Source organism: Delphinapterus leucas, chromosome 3 (assembly GCF_059928025.1).
Source record: "Delphinapterus leucas isolate spDelLeu-1000000601 "Yukka" chromosome 3, BTC_Dleu_Yukka2, whole genome shotgun sequence".
NCBI classification, from domain to species: Eukaryota; Metazoa; Chordata; class Mammalia; order Artiodactyla; family Monodontidae; genus Delphinapterus; species Delphinapterus leucas.
In genome coordinates this window covers 2,542,640-2,561,027 of record NC_143131.1, presented here as the reverse complement: position 1 = coordinate 2,561,027, position 18,388 = coordinate 2,542,640, and the positions used below count along the sequence as shown (strand labels likewise).

Below are 18,388 nucleotides of genomic sequence, written 5' to 3'. Positions count from 1 at the left end.
GTGCACGTTGTGTTTGGATGTGTTTTTAATCGCATCCAAATGTCAGGCAGGTGCCGCAGTGCATTGGTCCGGGTGTGCGCGCGTGTCTGCGCTGAAGGGGGCCGCGCCTCCCGGGGAGCGGGTGCTACTGCTGAGGCTCGGAGCCCTGACCGACTACAGACTCCCCGTGGAGGCAGCTCCGCTCCCAGCGGGAGCACGCGTTTCCCTGCAGCCGCTGGAGCTTGCAGTGCCCTAGGCCTGGGCCTCTGAGCCTCACCGAGCCCCCAGGGTGCCCCAGCGTGAGCCCGAGGGTGCTCCCCACCCCGACGCCAGGACCCAGGGCCACCAGGAGACACACAGCTGCGCAGGCCCCACGATGGCTCAGGGTGACTCCCTCTGCACCTGGTGTCCCCAGGGCCTAGCTGTGTCCATCGAGGCTCCTGCCTCGGGGGTATGAGGCCGCTGCCAGGATGTGAGCACGCAGAATACATCCCTGACTTGACCCTTTAGTTTCCCCAAAGCAGGAGTAGCCGAAAGGATGTGAGAGCCGCCCTGGGCTTCACACAGAAAACTGAGGTGCGGTGCCTCTCGTGGCCTCCCGAGGGTCCATGTAGATGCCACGACGCCCCCAGGGTGTGAGTGGGGCGCCAGGGAGAGACCCCGGACTCTAGACCTTTGCCCCCACAGGCCGGTAACCAAGGTGCCTTTGTCTTTCCAGCCGACTTCGAGAGGTTTGCCGAAGCGTACCCCGACTTCGCTGAGGAATACCTGTACCCCGAGCAGACGCACTCCCAGAGCTGCGCACAGACGCCCCAGGCTCCCACCCCCAACGGCTTTTGCGCCGACTTCAGCCCCGAAAACTCGGCTGCTGGGACGGAGCCTTTTCGTAAGAAGCTGGACTAGGACGTAAGGTTCTGGAGAGACGAGGCCTCTCCACAGCCGCCGCCCCGTTTGCTGTGACAGCATCCGGGCTCCATGCTCCCACACGCGCTGTCCCTTTCCTGCCCTCGGGCCCGAGTCCTAGAGCAGCGCGGGCCCGAGGCCGTGGCTGTGCGTGCCCTGACGGGCGGGCGCGGTGAGCTCATGGGGGCGGCTCCTGGGGCTCCCTTCCAGGCGGCACTCGGGGGCCGGCCCGGCCGTTGCTCTCTTTTCACCTCGAGCCTCCCGTTTTGTTTCCATCCTCTCCCACCGTCCCTGCTGGTCCGTTCCAGGCTGCGCAGGCCGGCGGCTGCCACACGCACCTGAAAGTGGGACGTGTCACCCGCGTTTCGATTCCGGCACAAAGTCTCTGCCGACCTCGGTGGAATCGGTGGGCAGACCCACCATCTGATTTTTCAACGTTTCTATATTTGCAGGAGCTCATGAGTATTTTATAAACTTCATTTAGATACTTCAGGAAACACTCAGCATTTTTTTACGAAAAGAGAATTGCTTTTCTACTTCATCTTCCTTGGAGGGTCAGGGGATGTTTACTTATAGGCCCTTTTCCTGACAGACCCTGAGGCTGTCTGGGGCTTTGAGCTAACTCTCCCTCCGGCCTCTCTCGACCAGAGAACTCCTCTCCGCTGAGGCACCCGGCCCGGAACCACTTTTTTGTCTCCTTGGTCCTTTACAAACCCCCCCTTTTTATACCAGCTTGGGGTTTCTGTTTCCGTGCGACATGATCTACTTCACCAAAGTGTCAGCTCCGATCAGAGCATTGAATGTCGGGGAGATGAGGTGGACCGGGGTGTAAATGGCGGGGGCGGGGTTTCCTGTCTCCCGGGCCGGGTGCCCCAGGGGATGGTGACACTCTGGAAGGCCCCGCCTGCGCTGACTCTCCCCCCATTCGCACCAGGGTTCTCGGGGCATCTGGAGACGGATGAGCCTCGGGGAAGGAGGGGGTGGGAAGCAGCGGCAACGGGCAGTTGGGGTGCCCAGGAGGCCCAGGGGGCTCCAGTCCCTCTCTGTGTCCGGGGGCGTCAGCGGGGAGCAGCGCCACCGGGCTCGGGGAGGGGCTCCAGGTGCTGTCTTCACTCGTGAAACCACCTTGATTCATCTCCTTGTGACATAACTAGAAACCTGTCCTCAAAGCACAATGGCAACCACACACTGAGTCTGTTCCCTGAAGCAAAGCCTCTGGGTCTGTTTGGGAAATTTTTTTTGGTTTCTAATTTCTCTTGGGGGCATCTCCATAGGAAGTGACCACCAGAGCCAGAAGTACAGGGGAAATGTTTACTAACTTCCTGAGGCTTGGAGATGTGCGTGTCTACGGTTAGTCGTCAGAAAAAGGAAACACCCTTAACTTCCGTTCATTCCGAAGCCCCTCCTGCCCCGCGCAGGGTGCGGGGTGACTGACATCATTCCAGGGCGCCGCCCGTCAGGCACAGAGCTTCCCGCACGGCCTTGGTAGCGAACAGGACTGATTTCATGATCGTGGGATGCGTGCAGTTTCATTTTTAAAGAGAAGAACCCACACCTGGCAATGAAGGAGGTGAACAAGCCGAGATGTTCTGAGGAAGGGCCTGGGCCCTGCGTCTGTGGATGAAGGGTTTTTGAATGAAATGCTGCTGTGCGTTTTCAGGAAAAAAATCTCTGATAAACAGACATCGAATGGATGTTTGTTCCTCCCGATAACTCTTCTCTTTCGTAGCGACTTAGGGTCGCGGGCATCCAGAACTGTGAACGTACAGAGCTCGGGACTGAATCCCCTTGTGTGGGACCAGGAGCCGCAGCGGCGCCCGCCGCCTGCAGAGGCCCTGCCGGGCGCGAGGGGGTGGGACGGGTGCCTCCCAACAAACTCGGGGTTTTCAATGGAACGAATAAAACGCAAAGTCTTATGTACTTGAGGACATATTTGTTATGTGCGGTTTTTTTCATCAGAAAGACAACAGCAGACGTGACACAGGCTGTGACAGGAGAACCAGTCCCGCTGAGATTCCTTAGTGCTTTTCTAGGACGTTGGGGAAGCATCGTAATTGAACTTCTGTAGAAAAAGCTTTCTGGATGGCAAAGGGAGGGTCGGAGGTTTCGCTGGCACGCAGACAGCGGCTGACGTCTCACAGAACTCAACCTCGTAGGCTGTTTGCCGACCTGCTGAGTTGGTTTCTATAATTTCTCTGCGAAACACGCACCTTCTACGTATGCTTAGTTGAGCGGAGAGAGACAGGAATCTTGAATTCGTCCTATTAAGTCAGTGAAGGATTTAGAAATAGAAGTGAAAGAAAGAGCTAATGTACTGCAGTCCCAAAAACTGTAGAGGAGAAAATTGAGGTTGTGTAGCCAGCGGCTTCCGGATGGAGTGACACTTAGCATCGTGTTCATGTCGTAAGTCAGGGAAGCCGGAGAGGGAGCCCGTGGTCTGACCCCATCGGGGCGGCGGCGGACGAAATGCACCACAATGACATTCATGCACCAACAGGGGTAGGCATTGGCCCTTCCTAACATAACAAATGGGTGTTGCCTTTGAAATTGGTTAAAGTTTGCTCAAGTCTTTAAGTAAAAAAAAGGGCCAAAGCAAGCCAGGGTCTGGACATTTCACATTCAAAGCTGGACACAGCTTCCCAGTCGAAGGAAGGGGACAAGCAGCCTCTGGGAGCTGCGGTGGGGGCGGGGGGGGGCACACTGCCCTGGGGCCTGCCGCGGCTTCTGGGGGTTCCCAGCGCCCCAGAGGGGACGGGTGTTAAGGAGTGGTGGGCGCTCAAGGTGTTCCTGGTGGCGATTCCTACAGAAGCAGAAGGTTCACCTCTGCCCAACCCCCTGCCCCCATTTGCTGATCCGGCCGGAAGCCTTCCAGCCAGTGGGACAGTGGCAGACCCCGGCCCCCTCCTGGGGCAGAGCGCTACACGTGGGGATGCCGCCGAGAGCAGCAGGCGGCCAGTGGCCAGGACAGCCCGTCCCTCCAGCCACGCAGGGCCCATCCTCGCTCCTTCCCGCGAGGGAGTGACACACGTGATGTAATGGTCACTTCTGCAAACGCAAAGGCTCCGCCTCCTCCCAGAAAGTAAGATCCCGGGGACCCTCGCGTCCATCCCGGAAATGTTCACTCTTCTGGTGCTGGCAGACACCGCTCGATGCTCTGTCACACGGAAAACTAGGTTTTCCCTAGTTCCCAAAGTGCCCGCTCCTCAACACTGCCGTTCCCTCTGTAAACTGAGGGGGCACACACACACACACACACACACACACACACACACACGCCAGGCAGGAAGGCGGCTGCAAGGGCGCTGCCGTCCTCACTTCCGGGGCCGGTTGTGTGGCTGAGGCCAGTATTTACGACTTCCTTCCTCCCTCCCCTCCCCCCTCCCCCATCCCCCCTCCCCCGTCCCCTGTCCTGTGGCCCCCACCACACCTTGGACGGTTGGGTCTTTGCCCAGTGAGACGACTCACATTTTCACTCCAAAGTATCCGGAGCCTGTGGTCTTGCCTCTGCTGGTCACAGGATTTGTCCTGAAAGTGCAGAGAAGCACCCAGAGGAGCCCCGGGCCCCCTTCCCCTGCTGCCGTTAGCACCCGTGACACCCCCGGTCCTGTCACGTCGCCAGCCGGAGGAGCCCAACGGCTGGTGGCCATCTGAACCTGCAGCGCGGAGGCTCCGCGGTGTCCCGAGTAGGAGTGTCTCATCCAGCGGAACGGAGACCCTCAAGACGGACAAGCCCAGAGCTGCAGAGAAGAGAGCAGAAGCATGTGGCTGGCTCTCGGGCCAAGATTCAGGGCAGCGACAGGTTACCCCTCGCTCACCTGTCCTGGGGCAGCTCCAGCCGCCTGTCCCCGCGCGTCCCCGTCTGCCAGCGCAGCCTCTCTCCCGGGTCCAGCCAGGCGGACGCACAGGGAAGAGGAGAGCCCTACGCTTCTGCACGGAAATAAAACCCTACCCCTGCTCACATCTCCCCGGCCGGAGCGCAGCACGTGGCACCCGAGTCCCACAGGCTAGGGCATCCCACAGACGCAGAATCACACAGGCCACACCCCGCGGTCACCGGCCGTGAGGGTGAGAAGAGCGTTCCCACGGGCCCCCGGGTGTCGCGGACGTGCGTTGTGCGCGACCAGCTCGAAGCACAGCCTGCATGCCACAGGGGCACCCCATTAGGACGGACCCCGGTCTCTGAAGCGTCAGAAGTCGTTTCTCCTCCCGTCAGGCCAGCGGTTTCTGATGGGGGCTCGCTCAGAGCTGCCAGGCTTCCCTTGCAGTAAGATAAATCCCTTCTTGACGTAAAAGGAGGTGGGCGGCGGGGAGTCAGCCGCCAGTGAGGTCCGCAGGCCATGCCGCCAGAGCCGCAGGGGCGGGAAGGAAGTCCACCCCCGGCACAAGAGCATCAGGATGACGACAAGCATTTCCCCTCGAGGACGGGGGTCCGGTGCGAGCAAGCTGATGCCCAGAGAAGGGGCCGCGCCGGGAGCTGAGTCCTGGGCCCGTGTCTGACAAGGCGGGGCCCAGCCCGGCCACGCCAGCCGGGGCTGCTCTGGTCGCTCGGCTCCGGGTGGGCATCCGTGCTTCACCCAGCCCCTCCGTCCCCTGCCATGCTGTACTCGCTGGGTCGGCTGGGAAGAGAGGCAGGCCCATAGCCACCAGCCTCATCTCGCCCTGGGCAGGGGCACCTGAGATACACACTACAGAGAAAACACCACGATGTAGCACCATGTAGCACCTGAGATACACACTACAGAGAAAACACCATCATGTAGCAATGTGTGGGCCCAATGGAGCACAGACTGGGTAGAAAGCTGACCGAAAGAAACACCAAGGGTCCTATCACAGGTGATGGGAGGCCCAGGGAAGGGGAGGTTAGGACAGAAAAAACTATTGGACAGAATAACGGCCGGAGTTTTCCCAAATCTAACAGCTCAGATATCCAAGAAGCTCAACTCGCCACAAGCAGAAGAAATATAACAAAAATATGGCAAAAGGCACGTTACAAAAAATTCTGGAAGCCGCTGGTAAAGAGGTAATCTTAAAAGCAGCCAGAGAAAAAGAAAATATTATCATGGAACAAAGGTAAGAGTGACATGCATGTGGAAACCTGGCCCTGCAGAAAGAATGAGTGTTATTTAAACAGAGACCGTGAAAACGGTGCAAGCCTTCAGAGAAAACAAAATAAAAACACAGAGGTATGACTAGTTAATAAGCCTACAGATAAATAAAATGGGATAGTTTAAAGTAATAATCTCACCCAGACTAAGCAGGAAAGTAAGAAGAAAAAAATAAAGAACAAAGGACAGGACAGATGCTACAACTAGAAAAGAAACAGCAAGTGGTAAACTTAAATCCAACCGTACCAGTAATTACATTAAATATAGACTAAAAACGCCTACATGACAGTTGCTGGACCAAATTAAAAAGCAAACAAAACACCCGGACTATATGCTGTTTAAACACATGTTGAAAGTTTAAAAAAAAAACAAAAAACGGAAATATATGTAATGTGCAAACATAACCACAAGACAGCTGATGTAGCAGGATCAATAATATCACAGTAAGTGACCTTTAAGACGAGAAGGATTACGGTGTCAAAGACAAACATTGTAGAGCCGTAAAGGGTTCAGGTCACCCGAGGACACAGTCATCCTAAAGGGGTACATCCCCAGTGACGTACCTTGAAATATACTAAGCAAACATAGACAGAATGAAAAGAGGCAATAAATAAATCAGCAAACATAGTTGGAGATTTTCACACAATTCTCTCAGTAGTCTACAGAACCACCAGGGAAAGAAGCACAGTTTTGTAGAAAATTTGAAAAACCCTGTTTACCAAATTGATTTCATTGCCATTAAAAATGCACATGAAGCAGTTGGCAAAATAGACTCCATGCTTGGCTCGAGAGTAAATCTCAAAATATTTAAATCGTACAGTGTATGTTCTCTCATCCAAAGGAAGCCGCCCATATTCCAGGGGCAGAACCGACCTCCGTGGCCCCCCAGCCACACGAGAGTCTGGCAGGGGTCTACCACAGGATTGTCAAGAGCTGCTCGGGCTCTGATTAGTTCTTTTCAACTTAATAAACGTTAATGAGTCCACAATTTTGCTTTTGGTCAAGATGGAGGGGCAGAGGCTGCCATCCTGGAAGGGGATTTCGGGTGGAAACTCAGATGGGTTTTGCCTGAGTCGTGAAGAAGTCGTAACCCCTCGGCCAAACTCCACTCTGGTCTTGCTACACAAAGCTTAAAAGCAAGACCTGAAAGAATGACCAAACTCTTTGTAAGTAGCTTACCTGCAGCCCAAAGTTCGAGAATATTCAGAGGAATATACAACTACCCAGCATTCAAGGGGTCAAATTCACAATGACTTGCATCCCATCAGAGGTCACCTAGATGCAAAAAAGCAGGAAAGATGATCTATAATCAACGAAAACAGACCCAGAAGTGACTCGGGTGATGGAATTAGTAGATGAAGGCATTGACAATCATTATGCAAAATCCGTGTTCAAAAGCTAGCTGGAAGCAAGACTAACCATGTGTAGTTAAGACATGACAGGTGTCTTTTAAAAGACACAAATCTAAATTCTGCAGGTAAGAACTACGATGTTTGTGACGCAAGATACCCTGGTTGGGATTAAGGGTGGCTTTGGCATCACAGAGGAGACAGCAAGTGAACGTGAAGAGCAGCAGCACAAACTGTTCAAAACAAAATAGAGAAAAAAGACCAAAATTTGCACAGAGCAGCAGTGAGTGTGAGACTTCGAGTCGCCCGATATATGCACCACTGGAGTCCCAAGGGCAAACAAAAATTTTTGAAGAAATACTTTCCCAAATTCAGTACAGACTATAAACCCCTGGGTCCAAGGAGCTCGATGAATTCCAAGCACAAGCGCCATGGAGGAAACACACCAGGAGCATAGTAATCGAATGCTTAAAATAGATGATAAAGAGAAGGTCAGCCACCAGAGGAAAAGGACACAACCATGTGCACAGAGCAGATTCTTCATCAGAACGACAGAAGCCAGTGAAGCAACGTCCATAAAATGCGCAAAGAAAAAGAACACGGTCAACCCAGAATTCTTCACTCGGCAAAAATAGCTTTCACAACAGAGAAATAAAAAGGTTTTTTAGACACAAAAGCTAAAAAAACTTGTCACTGACTGGCAGACCTCACTACACAGTGTGTGAAAGTAAGTCCTTACAGCAGAAGGAAAGTGATTCCATTCTGAAATCTGGACCCACACAGAGGCCTGAGGAGGCTCAGAAGCTGGAATCATGTGGGTAAGTAGAAACACTTGTTTCTCATCATTTAAATCTCTGTAAAGGGTGATTGAGTATCTAAAGTAAAACTGACAATGCATTCTGGGGTTCATAACACATAGGTGACAATGGCACAGAGGCCGGGAGGGGTGACTAGAAGTGGCCCCAGGTCCGTCCTAATGACATGTACAGCAGTGTGATGCCACTTGAAGGTGACACGAAAATGACACAGCAAAGAGATACGGCTAAGAGTCCAACAGGGGAAGCAGAACGTGGGACTTGAAAACTCAGTCTGAAGGACAGCAGGAACGGTGGTAAAGGGGGACAGAGGGCACAGTGTAGCAGACGGTAGATTTAACCCAACGGTATCAGCAGTACATTCAATGTAAATGGTCAAACACCCCAATCGGTCAGCAGAAATCGTCAGATTGGACGTAGAAGCAAGAACCAACCACAAGATGCCTGCAAGAAGCACACTTTACCCGGCCACCAGTGGGCCAAAAGGAAAAGGACAGTGCCAACTCCATCAAAAGAAGGTAGGGTAAACGTTGATCTCAGAGCCCAAGTGGTCAGCGGGTGTAAGAGAGGTCATTTCACAGTAAGGATTCAGCTCCCAGTAGGCCGTGGCAACCCTAAGAGAGCTTCCACATGAACCATGCAAAGACAGCAGAACCACAGGGACTATAAGACCAGCCCACATGGCTGTGCCTCAAGGTTTCAACACTTCTCTCCCAATGACCCATAGGACAAGGGTATGAAACTGATCTATACCTTACACCATGGTAATTTTAAGTGGATCTTATACATAAGGGTAGAACCTAAAATTTTAAAACTCTTAGAGGAAAACTTTTTTTGTGAAAATTTTTGTGATCTTGGGTTAAGTAAAAATTTCTCAGATATGGCACTAAAAGCAGGACTCATTTAAAAATTTGATAAGTTGGGCTTCATCAGAATTAATAACTTCTGTTCTTCAAAAGGCTCTATTAAGAGAATGAAAAGGCAATCCAAGATTGGGAAAGATATTTACAAAGCACCTGATAAAGGACTTGTATCCAGAATATGTAAAGAACCCTCAAAACTCAATAATAATATAACAAACAAACAACCCAAATGTGCAGAAGATTTGAACGTCCACTTGACAAGGAGTGATACTGATGGCAACCACACACATGAAGGACTGCTAAAACACTGTCATTAGAGAAATGCCAATTTAAACGGTAATGAGATACTACTGCACACTTATTAGAATGCTAAAATTTAAAAGACCGGCCATTCTAAGTGTTGCCAAGGACGTGGAGCAATGGAAACTCTTGCACTGTCCTTGGAAACGTCAAACAGTATCACCACTTTGCAAAACAACTTGACTGTTTTTAAAAACAGTTAAACACACATCAACCAAATGACCCAGCCATTCCACAACAAAAAGGAATTCACTGATTCGTGTAACAACACAGATTCAGCTCAAACATGCTGAGTGGGAGGAAGAGACCAAAAAACAGTCCTTACTGTAGGTTCCACTTATATAAAATCCTAGGAAGAAAAAAGGAATCTGTAGCTGTCGGACAAGCGGTTGCCTGGGTGGGGTGGATAAAGATGGATACGCAGGAGCGCTACGATTGTCTGAGTGTGATGGACATTATCCTCATGGCGCTCGTGTCCCATGGCCACATAAACGGCCTCCCAAATTGTGCACTTGAGACCCACGCAGTTTATGGTATGTCGATTGAACCCCAATAAAGCTGTCTGTAGAGCGAGGACACAAATGGCAAAATAATGACAGAAAATAGAGTTAAGTTTTGTGCAGACGGTGGGATTACAAAGTTTCCTTTGTCCTCCAATCTCGTTCTTTTTCGGCATTGTTTTGGCTACTCTGGGTCCATATGCATTTTAGAACCAACTGGTTGAGCTGTTCAAAAGAGCCAGTTAGAATTTTGGTTGGAACTGGGTCGAATCTATAGTCAGTTTGGGAAGAAATTAACATCTTAATGATACTGAGCCTTTAGATCATGGACATGGTCTTACCACTCCACTTCCTCCAGCCCTTTTAGTTCTTCAGCAGTGTCTAGATTTCAACATTCACGTCTTGCACACACGCATTTTATGCCTAAACATTTTGTTTCGGATACTGTTGTAAATGAAATTATTTTAAATTTTACTTTATAGTTGTTTCCTGCTGGTATGTAGAAATACAATTGATTTCTGTGTATCCTATGACCTTCTAAATTCACTTGTTAATTCTAGCTTTTGTTTTGTAGATTCATTAAGATTGTCTCCATAGGTGATTACGTCATCTGCAGATAAAGGTCTTGTCATCAATTTCCCGATTTTCTTTGAACTCTCTTATCACACAACCAAACACTAGCCAATGTGTAAGAATCACTGAGACCCGTACCTCTGACTGTCTTCTTCTCGGCTAAGGAATAGCCCTGTGCACTGCTCAGGTATCTGCCCACTGGGAAGATTTCCCTGTGTCTTCCGAGCGTGGCTGCAGTGCTGCAGCCTTCCACTCCCCGGTGGGATCGGTACACTGTGGGATCCATGTTTCCGCAGTCAGATGGTCAGAAGAAACGCCCGTGAAGCCCAGGTACGGGTTAAGGGGGTGATACCGATGCAACAAGGGGGGCACCTGTTCCTGCAGCTTAGTTGTGTCTGCAGCACCCGCCCGAGCCTGAAAGCGTGTATATTGCCTCCACTTGGTGATAGCAAGTTGCTGTCTGTACCAAACTTTATGGGTTGGCTGGTTAATTTATGCCAGGCAGCTCAGCTTATATGCTAACTCGATTTCTTTGAGTTTCTACTACGGCTCAGCGGTATACTAACTCAAACGGAGCATAGGATTTTCAGAAGACTGTTTGGTTATTCTCCAAAACTCCAAGTGTTTGCACTGAGTCCCTGCAGGGGCTGCCAGGGGCTCCACGCTGCATCTCTATCTTCCAGAATCTTCCACGCCCCATGGGTCCGGCCAGGTCAGTGTTTCTCAGAGTGTGGCCCCAGAACCAGCAGCAGTGGCATCCCCCGAGAAGTTGTTAGGAATGCAGGTCCCCAGGTCCCACCTCAGACCTGCTGACTCAGAGTCTCTGAGGGTGAGACGCAGAATCCTTGCTTTGCGTGCGGGTCAGGGTTTACGCGGGTGACTTGGGAACTGCGCTAGGTCACAGCCCCCTCTTGCCAGTGCCGCCTGCTCTGGGCTCCCCTCAAAATGAACCCTATGAATAACTTGGGAAGCAGGCCCGCCCACTGGCCTCCTCCTCCGTCTCTGCAGCTGCCCCTGCGGGCTTGGCCGGGCTTCCCACCGCAGACCCTGAGCTGGCCTGATGGAAGCCCTTTGGGAAGCGCAGTCCTAGGCTCCAGCCTCGGCACGTGGGGAGCTTGGGGTGCAGGGTCCAAGCATCTATCCGGACAGATGGCCACAGCAGCACGGAGTGCCCGGGGGCGCTCCCAGGCTGCTGGCGGCTTTTCTTTCTGTCTGCTCGCTGCCCTTTGTCCCTCGGTGAGGAGAAGCCAGGCCAGTGTGGCCAGGACCCTCTGAGCGCAGGAGGCCGCTGAGCACAGAGCCCGGCGCTGCCCTGAGGGTCACTGCCGGAAGCGATCATTATTTCGGTCCCTTTCGCACCGTGTGAGGGTGGTCAGCAAGCAGAGGGGAGAACGGAGGCTGGGCCACCTCACGAACGTCGTGTGACCTGTGAACTTGTGGTGAGGCCTTGTCCGGCCACCTGGAGCCCTGGCATCCTGGTCTGGTGTCGATGCCTGCAGCAGCGTAGGGTCAGAAAGGGCGAGGGAGCTGTAGCAGAGGTGCTCCCATGGGCTCCGAGCCCAGCGCCCAGTGAGGGTCCAAGCACCACGGTTCTGCTTGGCCCCTTACGTCTAAAGCAAAGCCAGAGGGAACGAGGCCTGAACTGAGCCCCAAGTGCCCTGCCAGTGCCCTGAGCAGGGCATCCTCTCTCACCCTCTGTTGGCACCGCCCCCGAGAGTCCCTTCTTCCCTGGAAGCAGCAGGACGCCTGAAGCCAGCTCTCCTGCACCGCACTCCTCCCCCTCCAAGACTTTGCACGTCCAGGTTAAACTAGTCTGAGCCGCTGGGACCACGTGTCGGGAGGCTCTGACATGTTCTAAGCTGCTCCCCTCGAGAACGGCCCTGTTAAGGTTCTTCTTTGTTGTGGGTTGAACTGTGCCCCCAGATTCAGATGTTGAAATTCTAAGCCCCAGGACCTCAGAATGTGGCCTTAATTGGAGCTGAGGTCTTTGCAGAGCTAATCAAGCTAAAATGGAGCATTAGGTCCGGCCCCGATCCAACATGACACAGACACACACACACACACACGCACACGCGCACACACACAGAGAACACCATGTGAGCATGAAGGTGGAGATGGGGCAATGCTTCTACAAGCCAACGACGCCAAGGATGCCAGCAAACCCCCAGAAACTGGAGGGGGGCCTAGAACAGACTCCCCCTCAGTCCTCGAAAGGAGGCAGCCCTGCCGACGCCTTGATCTCAGACTTCTGGCTCCAGAACAGACAGAGGATGCTATTCTGTCGTTTAAGCCACCCCATCAGTTATGGCAATCACTCTTGAAACCTAGCCGGGGACCGACCCCATCACCAGTGTGGTGACACCTGAGCTCTCCAGCTCTTCCTAACAGAGCTTCGGGGTGGCGGCCCTCCAGCCAGGCACCTCCTGACAGACGTGCATCTGGGGATGAAGAAGCACCTCCCCTCTGCTGTTGGACTGCTGTGCTCACCGGGCACCACTACCCCGGCCTCACCTGCAGGTGGCTTTCTGAAGCGCGGATAGAATTCTGCGTTTATCCACCATGGCTCCAGCCTCTCGGGAACCTCGAAGGCCTTGACATCAGCGCGTGGCCTTTGTCCTCCCGTGGATGGGCCACCTGTCGGGGGAGCACCCACGCTGCCTTCCAAGTCAGGGTGAAGCAGGCTGCTCGAGACAGGACACAGGGCAACGTCCAGCAGCGACCTCCTCAGTTGGCGGCACCCAGATGGGTGTCACCAGTGGGGCAGAGCCGCTCTGGGGTCAGCAGCTGGCAGCCAGAGCCCCGGGTTCTCCCCTGGGCCCCCCCACGGGCTCTGCGGCTGCAACGGCTCCACAGCAGACAGCGAGCGACTGCCCTGAGGGTCGGCAGGACAATACTCTGAGATACTTCGTCCATCCAGGGCTCTGAGCCAACAGCAGCCACGCCAATAATAAACCTTGGGCAAAGTTCCAAGCATGCGAAGGCCCGGCGTTTAATCAGCTCTAACCCCACAGGTTCCACCCGCACAGGAGCCGACAGGGAGGACCCTGCCGGGGACGATGGAGGTGCCGACAGGGAGGACCCTGCCGGGGGCAATGGAGGTGCACAGGAGCCGGGCAGCTGCCTGCTCTGTCTTCTGCGGCCAGGCTGCAGGCCCAGCTCCCACGTCATTCTGCTCCAGAGCACCCGGGATCTTCATCCTGAGTCACCGTTAAAAGAGAGGGTTGGGTGGGGCGGGGGGGGGCGGTGCTCCTGGACGCACGCAGGACTCTTCTCCTCGGTGCAGGTTCGCTGTTGGGCTTGAGCCACAGCTGCTCCCACCTCCCCGGCCCCGGCAGGGTTTGCTCTGCTTCCCAGGTGTTTCCATCTAGTATGTGTGCTTTTTTTTTTTTTTTCGGCGGTACGCGGGCCTCTCACTGCTGTGGCCTCTCCCGTTGCGGAGCACAGGCTCCGGACGCGCAGGCTCAGCGGCCATGGCTCACGGGCCCAGCCGCTCCGCGGGATGTAGGATCTTCCCGGACCGGGGCACGAACCCGCGTCCCCTGCATCGACAGGCAGACCCTCAACCACTGCGCCACCAGGGAAGCCCTAGTATGTGTGCTTTTAACATACACATCTGAGCTCACTGGCTCTGCTCTGTGTTCCTGTGACCCTGTCCATTAGGCCCAAACCTAGGACCACTCCTCTTGCTTGAAACACATTGTGGAGCATCTGTGGGGAGAGCCCGCCTGCTGTGATGGCCACTGGTCACAGATTCAAGGTGGCACATCACCATCTTCTGAAATCCCTGCCCCCTCCCCGGGTGTACGAATGAATGGCGTCCCCAGAATTCATGTTGAAACCCTAACCCCCGTGCGATGGTCCTAGGAGTCGGGCCTCTGGGAGGTGGTCAGGTCACAGGGGCTGAGCCCTCATGGGTGGCACCAGTGCTCTTATAAAGGTGGTTCCAGAGCACTTCTGCCATGTGAGGACTTGATTTCCAGCCAATACTTCCATGTTCGTAAGCTGCCCCGTCTGTGGCGTTTTTGTTAGCATAGCCAGCGGAAGCCGGGACCCTGAGTCGTGGGTTCTTCCATGGATCCCAGTCCTGCCTGGAAGAGCAGCCCCTGCCAGTGCTTCCCCGGTACCAGGTACCAGCCCTGTCCTGGGCACCAGCCCCTGGTGGGGAGGCTGCCGGAGGGGCAGTGAGATGAGCCAGGGTGCTCTGCGGGCCCCTGGTACAGGGACACTGCTTCTGTGGCACCGCCAAGGAGGGACATACGGCCCAGACAGAGTGGAGAGCAGCTGGCGTGGACGCCCCTCTGCAGCCAGCGCAGGACAGGAAAATCAAAGCTTACACGGAGTGGGGAGGGGTAGGTTACCGCCCAGGCTTGGGTCACCAGGGCCTCCACCACGTGCAGAGCCAGGGTGCCACCTACCTTGATGCTGTCCTGCACCTGTGGGTCCTGGGCCTGCTTGGTGGTCTGGGGACTCCATTCCTCCGCATCGTGAATGTGCAGTCTTGCTGGGGGTCATCTCAGCAATGATTCCGAATCAGTCCGTCCTGAGCCAGTATCGACAGCTGCGGCTTTCCGGGCTGTCCCTGGAAATCGTGTTCCGATGCGAGTGTGATTCGAGCCCCTTGGTTCCAGTCGATTCGCGCTCCATGTGGGCAAAGCGCGACGACGCTTCGCTCCTTGCTTGACGCGCGCGGACACTGGGTCCTGCGGGGTGTCGGCTCTCGGGCCGCAGAAGGACCCCCGTCCCCGCAGCCCGGATCCGGGCGAGGATCGGGTACCTCGCGGCCGGGGCGCAAGACCGGAGGAGAGAAGGCAGAGACCCGGGCGGGGTCTCCGCGGCCCGGCTAGGGACGCCCACAGGACCCCAAACGCCAGACGCAGGATCCCTGCCCCCAGGCCGGCCCAACTCGAGTGGGACCGGCTGGTGGAGGAGATGCCCCCAGGGCGCCAGACCTCGGGATGGGCGGCCGCGGCGGGAGGAACGGACGGAACCGACGTCTGGGGAGAGGGGTCGGTGCAGCATCGGGAAGGCGGCCCCTGCGGCAGCGGCGGGAAGAGGGAGAGTGGGCAGGAGAGGGGGAGGGAGGCAAGACCCGGCTCGGCCCCGCGGGATCCCGCGCTGTGCCCCTCGCGCCCGCCGCCCAGCTTCCTCCCCGGGCGGAGCGCCGGGTGGGCCAGGGGAGCCCCCGCCCCAGGCAGATGCGCGGGGCAGCCCCGGGGGGGCGCAAGCTCGAGTGGGAAGGAGACGGAAAACCGCCCGTCTCTGTCCTGCGAGGCCTGGGACCCAGAGGGGACCCTGCTGCCACTCGCCCCAGGTTCCGGGACGCGCGAGGCCTCGGGCAGAGCGCGCTGCTGGCCGCTGACTGGCGCCGGCGGTCGGGTCCCGGGGGGCGGGGCTCGGGGGCGCGTCCGGGCTCGTCCTCCGCCCACCCGGGGCGGCACGGAGGCGGAGCCAGGGCGGGTGAGCGCCCCCGGTGGCCGGCGGGGCGGGTCCCGGCGACAAGATAAGAGCCCGGAGCGCAGCGGAACCCGAGCTGGAGCTTCCGTGGACGCTCGGTGTCAGGACCCCAGCAGAGCCGAGGCTGGGGCGCACAGGTGAGGCCGGGCCGCCCTGTGGCCCGCTCCCCGCACAGGTGCCCCTGCGCATCCTCCGGGCGCTCCGCTCCCGCCTCTGAACCCGAAGGCTGCGGCCGGGGGGCGCCGGGCCGGGGCGAGCACCGTCGGGGAGCGCCGTGTCCCGCAGGCTGCGGCGTCTCCAAAAGTCGCCAACAGTTGGGGTGCACAGCCCCGCGACAGTGCCGTTGGCGATCTTAAGGTGAGGTGGCCGAGAGGTGCGAGCCCCGGAGCGGGCACGGGGCTGATGTGCGCCCCCGTGGCCCCTGGCCCCATCCTGCCCCAGGCTCGGAGAGACGGGGCAGGGGCCGGCTGTCCCCGCCTTCCCTGAGGCCCTGACCCCTCCCTGCTGAACCAGACCTGCCCAGGGTTGGGGGCACCTGGGCAAGCGGCCCCCAGAGCCAATAGGGGTGATTTTCTCAGCCATCGCTTCTTCTCACAGGGCTTAGTCTTTGACTTTTAAGGTGGGGCAGGGGTGCAGGGTTGTGGGGTGCTGAGCGTCCAGGCTGTAGGGTCGGACTGCAGCTCTGTTTCTGTTCTCGGTGCAGAATCACACTTTCTAAGCACCACATTCGCTTTCTGTACCCAAACCTGGCCTCTGAGGCCGGGGCTTTCAGGGGTGGGGTGAGCTCACCCCAAATGCAGAGCCGGGGTCTCCCTGGCAGGTGGTCCCTGATGCGCCTGCGAGAGCCGCTGTCAGAGCAAACCGGCCGGGATCTGGAGCCTGCGTAAGCCCAGCCCTCTCCGCTGGACCCCACTGCAGGCCTGTCCCTCCCGCTTCTCCCCACCCCCAAGTCCCTTCTGTCCCTTTTCATTCATCTCAGGAATGTGCTGTTGTGTTTGTCACAGAGACGTGGTGCATACAATGACGTGTTGTGGGTTTCTGTTCAAACTTGGATGCAGAGGAAAATAACCCCTTTACCGCTACCATCCTGCTACCTGCTGCTTCAGAGTGAGTGTGTGTGTGTGTGTGTGTACGTGTACACGTGCAAGCGTCTGCAGTTGAAACATCCAAATGCCAGAAGAAGTCATATTTGAAGCTGCCCTGGGCCTCGAGGGCCCACCTTGTTCTCGGCCGCGTAATTTCTGTGTTACACACTGTGTGTAATTCCTTCCGTTCTCCTTGATTATATTACCCAGAGTTTCAAGAAGGTAACCTGGAGATGATTTCCCTGGTAAAGCTACTACGTGCAGGAGCTAGTCCTGTAAACCCCCAGGTAAATCCTGACTGGAAGGATTTACCTGACCGGAAGCTCTTGTCCCTGCCCAGCCCTTCCAGGTGTGGCCACAGGTGGTCGTGGAATGTGCAGCCATTCCTTGACGGAAACTCTTGTAATCGTTCCTTTGAAACTTTGAATTCCTGTGGCTGACTCTGGTTTTAGAATTTTGCTTTTGACTTTGGTCTCTGAGTATAAAGAATGTATGCGCACTGTTGTGAAGACTTACTATTGAAAACTATTTGAAGATTATCAAGATGGGGTGGGGGTACAGGGTTGTGGGGTGCTGAGCGTCCAGGCTGTAGGGATGCTGCCAATTACTCCCCGGCCATGTGGGGAGTGTGGAGGTAGCATCTTGCATTATTACTAAATTAGAGAGGACACAGCCTTGCACTTTGATGGGAATGGAGAGGGGTGCGTGGGAAGGGGGGAGTGGAGCAGAGTCTGTCCTGAGGTCTCCACGGCCTGTCTCCCAGCCCCACGAGGAGGGTAGCTCATCTCCTACTGTCCTCAACCCTGGCTGTGTCCTCTTGGGTGCTTGGAGTGCGTTTGTTCTGCCCCCCAAAAATGGCTGGAAATGCCTCAGATCTGTGCTCAGGCCACCGGGTGCATCGTGATCCGGCTACTAAATCAGTGTATCCCTGTGTGTTTCTCTTTCATGCTGGCTGTAGACCAAGAGGGAGGAAGCTCTGAGTCCAGGAGGCCATGAGTAAGAGCAGGTGCTCTGTGGCACTGATGTCTTCCGTGGTGGCCGCAGCTAAGGAGGCCAATGCCACCGGCCCGAAGGCGGTGGAACTCGTCCTGGTCAAGGAACAAAATGGGGTGCAGCTCACGAACTCCACCCTCCTCAACCCCCCACAGAGCCCCGCGCAGGCCCAGGATCGGGAGACCTGGAGTAAGAAGGCCGACTTCCTCCTCTCGGTGATTGGCTTCGCTGTGGACCTGGCCAACGTCTGGCGGTTCCCTTACCTGTGCTACAAAAATGGCGGGGGTGAGTGCGTCCCCCCTTCCCCGCGCCCTCCTGCCAGCCAGGGCCACACGGCTGGCATCTGGAGGAATGCGGCATAAGTGGGGCACAGTTTCCCCAGATGAATGTCCTGGAGCCAATGCTGAGGCCAGGAAAGCAGGGTCCCCGAGCGAGTGGTCAGAGGCACCATGGCTCTGCTTTCTGTTTC

At 55.9% G+C, this 18,388-nt stretch overlaps 2 protein-coding genes and 1 long non-coding RNA gene across 7 annotated transcripts in view; 2 read left to right on the top strand and 1 right to left on the bottom strand.

Moving 5' to 3' along the window:
* The window catches only part of LPCAT1 (lysophosphatidylcholine acyltransferase 1), a 40,878-nt gene extending 38,068 nt beyond the window's left edge, over positions 1–2,810 (top strand). For all 5 annotated transcript variants that reach the window (XM_022581334.3, XM_022581339.3, XM_089908653.1 and 2 more), the window contains one exon: positions 698–2,810. In XM_022581334.3, coding sequence (XP_022437042.2) covers positions 698–882 — 185 coding nt within the window. In that variant the 3' untranslated portion in view covers positions 883–2,810. The remainder of the gene's footprint in view (positions 1–697) is intronic.
* LOC111178542 (uncharacterized) lies at positions 2,037–15,664 on the bottom strand. The gene is made up of 3 exons (XR_002645679.3): positions 4,698–15,664; positions 4,348–4,619; positions 2,037–4,036 (listed from the first exon to the last, which is right to left on the bottom strand). It is a non-coding gene; the product is annotated as an uncharacterized LOC111178542 (long non-coding RNA).
* Positions 15,665–16,810: 1,146 nt separating this feature from the next.
* SLC6A3 (solute carrier family 6 member 3) overlaps positions 16,811–18,388 on the top strand; it is a 34,923-nt gene continuing 33,345 nt past the window's right edge. Inside the window, exons 1-2 of the mRNA XM_022581333.2 lie at positions 16,811–16,948; positions 17,885–18,204. Of these exons, the coding sequence (XP_022437041.1) occupies positions 17,919–18,204 (286 nt within the window). The 5' untranslated portion in view covers positions 16,811–16,948; positions 17,885–17,918. The remainder of the gene's footprint in view (positions 16,949–17,884; positions 18,205–18,388) is intronic.